General features: G+C 33.7%; 1 protein-coding gene across 1 annotated transcript in view; it reads left to right on the top strand.

Annotated features, from left to right (window-relative positions):
• Window positions 1-505: 505 nt before the first annotated feature.
• Window positions 506-2,922, top strand: part of stx18 (syntaxin 18) — a 30,595-nt gene continuing 28,178 nt past the window's right edge. The window contains exon 1 of the mRNA XM_015394387.1: window positions 506-696. Within this exon, the coding sequence (XP_015249873.1) occupies window positions 544-696 (153 nt within the window). The 5' untranslated portion in view covers window positions 506-543. The remainder of the gene's footprint in view (window positions 697-2,922) is intronic.

Here is a 2,922-nt window from a genome sequence, read left to right as displayed (position 1 = left end):
AGAACTTTAAAAAATGAAATTGTCTAAAGAAATGTATTTTTGTTTACACTCGTGTATACAAAAATGAAAAAATAAATCTGTGTAAGTCTTAGGTAATTGACAAACAGAAGAATTATATTAACTGATTTGAATATTCATTTATGAATATAAAGTTTAAATTGTAGGATAATCATTTGGCTGAATTTGCTGCCTCACACAGACGACAGTTCTCTGTCTCAACTTGAAATGATCTACGGATTTATTTAGGATAAATATTAGTAGTAAATTTTTTCATAGTGGTTATTGGGATTAGTGTAATAAACCAGATTTTAACGTCTCAAATATAAATGTCTTTTAATATAACATAAATTAAGTATTCCATTAAGGCACTTTAAGATAAGTAGCGTTGTATGTTAAAAAAACATCCTCTAGACTAGAGTCTAGACACTTGTTAACAACCTAATCCTTTCCATATGATTCTTCACTGAATTGAATCGTCGCAGGATGATGACCTCACTACCCGATGACGTGTCGGTTTGTTTACAGCCCTGCAGCTGCTTAGACATGGCTGTGGATATAACATCACTGTTCAAAGCCAGCGTGAAGACAGTAAAGACAAGGAACAAAGCTATAGGAATAAGCGTGGACTCTGTCAAAGATGAGATTTTTAAGAAGAGCCGACCGAAGAGCGGCTTCTCGCTAAGAGCCAAAGAAGTGGTGAGTGTTCACAAAGCTAGCTTTAGCTTTAGCATCTGCTGTTCATCTAGGTGGAGCGAAGAACATGACCACTGTAATGAAACACGGTCCTGCAGCCTTGGTTAAAGCAGCTGTATGTGTCTAATAAGTGTAAGAAAATATGCGTATTTACTGTTAAGTTATTAATGCAGTTGGTGTCAGCTGTTTCCAATTAAGAGCCTCTACTACGTTTTTTCCCCCCACTGAAGTTATAACATGATTTAGAACCATCTCCGTTGTTTAAGGCAAACCTAAAATAAACCCCAAAGATATATCTCCGTTTTTATACTTTGGATAAAAAATAACAAGAAGTAAAATATCTTGGTTGAAAATGTTTAAACCACTCTAAAAGAGAAGTGGCGTTAGCAGATACTAATGTTCACTACAGTAATATATGGAGGACCAACTGTGCCGTATTTAAAGATAAATACAGAAATAAATAAATTCTCAATAAATAAATAAGCGTACAATTAATTGCCCCCAAAAATACAATAAACAAATAAATGTAGGTGGAAATTAAATTATACAGTGAGACATAAATGTATATATCTCTTTTAATTAGCTTCTTTAAATAATTACCTTATTTATCTATTGTCTGTTTTAATCTTCAACTGTATTTATTTATTTTAAGTATTTATCTTAAAATAAATAAATATTGCACATGCACATAATTATTGATGTGCATGTGATAATACTTTTGTAAGTATTTGTATTTTTTTTACCCATTTATTTCTTCAGTGCTATTTATTTCTGCCCATCGTTTTTACATTTCTGTATGCATTTCTGCCTCATTATGCAAATGAGAAAGGGGTGAGTCTTAGAGGGTCACCTTCTGCCCATTGGTTGGTTTGGTTGGTTTCAATTCATAAGAACATGAGTTCGGACTCGTGTCCTCACCAAGTGTGTTCTTGAGAAGAACCCAGGAAAGTCTGGACTCTGTGAGAACTGGAGCACGTAGCATAAATCTGGGTCAATTGGAACAGAAGCGTACTCGTGACGTCACCACACGCTCGGCTTGTCTGAAGCTGCTTTTCTCCTCCTGTTATTAATAGTCTCTAGATAAAAATAAATAATTTCTTTTTCATTTAGTGGGGGAATAATAATTAACACAGTCAGATAAACACAAATCAAATGAAGATTTTTGCCAAATAAAAAAAATAAAGCAACCCACCTTGTGAAGAAATTATACCAAAATTGTGAACAAGAAAAAAATGTGTAAACATTTTTAATTTAGGAGAAAAATCTTTTTCATCTGTCAATATGTTCTATCCAAAAATCCTGAAGTGGAAAAGTTTTAGTTTAATTTTGTAAGCAGTCTTCTTTAAAGAACTTTTCGCTATGTAATTATTAATCGATTAATCTGAAAAATAATTGATAGATTAATCCAATGGTTGGCCCAGATGCAGGTGTAAACACTGGATCTGAAATGCAAGCATAGGGAATTTCCTGTTGGCCTCGTGAAAATCACCATCTTCACCCCCTTCGGTGTGAACGCACCATTACAAATTTAAACAACTGTTCACATATGTTCAAATATGGCACAGCACTGGCACTGATTCGGATAGATAAAAGAGCCAGATAATAAAGTTAGTTCCTGTAAATTTTAATGGGGCAAAGTAGGATGAAGTTGGGAACTTAGAAGCCAGCTACTGCAGGGACAAACTGGTCTTTTGCTGCATGGTCTGTTTACTCTTAGAAGCTGCTTGAACACTGGGAACAGGAGTGGGATCTTGTAGGATCTTATGGTCTGATACAGTAATACCAATAGATACCAATAATTAGACTGGTTGGTAAATGGCCATTTATGTGTCAATTACTTCCATATTTAACTCATACTGGCTCTTTCTTTTCATTTAATTTTTTACAAGTTTTAATCAGCTGACAGAGGAGACCAAGGTCAGGCTAGCATAACACCCAAAGGCTTTTCCTTTGATACTCTGCTCCTGGAGCTCATATATATTTTGTTGTCCTTAAATAAGTCCTCTTTGAACAAGATGTTCTCCGGATGTTGTGCTATCTGATAAATCTCCATTCACTCACTAACAATTTTTTTTTATTTGAGCTTTGCTATTCTCTCTGATACATAAAACATAACAATCATTATAATGTTATCTATATATATTATTTTAAGAATGATACTACTTCTTCTTCCTCAAAAACTTCTTTTTTACAGACTTAAAAACTTTTAAAGACGAAGGAAAAAATATT

This window comes from Cyprinodon variegatus, unplaced genomic scaffold, assembly GCF_000732505.1.
Source record: "Cyprinodon variegatus isolate N-32 unplaced genomic scaffold, C_variegatus-1.0 Scaffold682, whole genome shotgun sequence".
Taxonomy (NCBI): Eukaryota; Metazoa; Chordata; class Actinopteri; order Cyprinodontiformes; family Cyprinodontidae; genus Cyprinodon; species Cyprinodon variegatus.
This window is presented reverse-complemented; position numbering and strand designations above follow the sequence as displayed.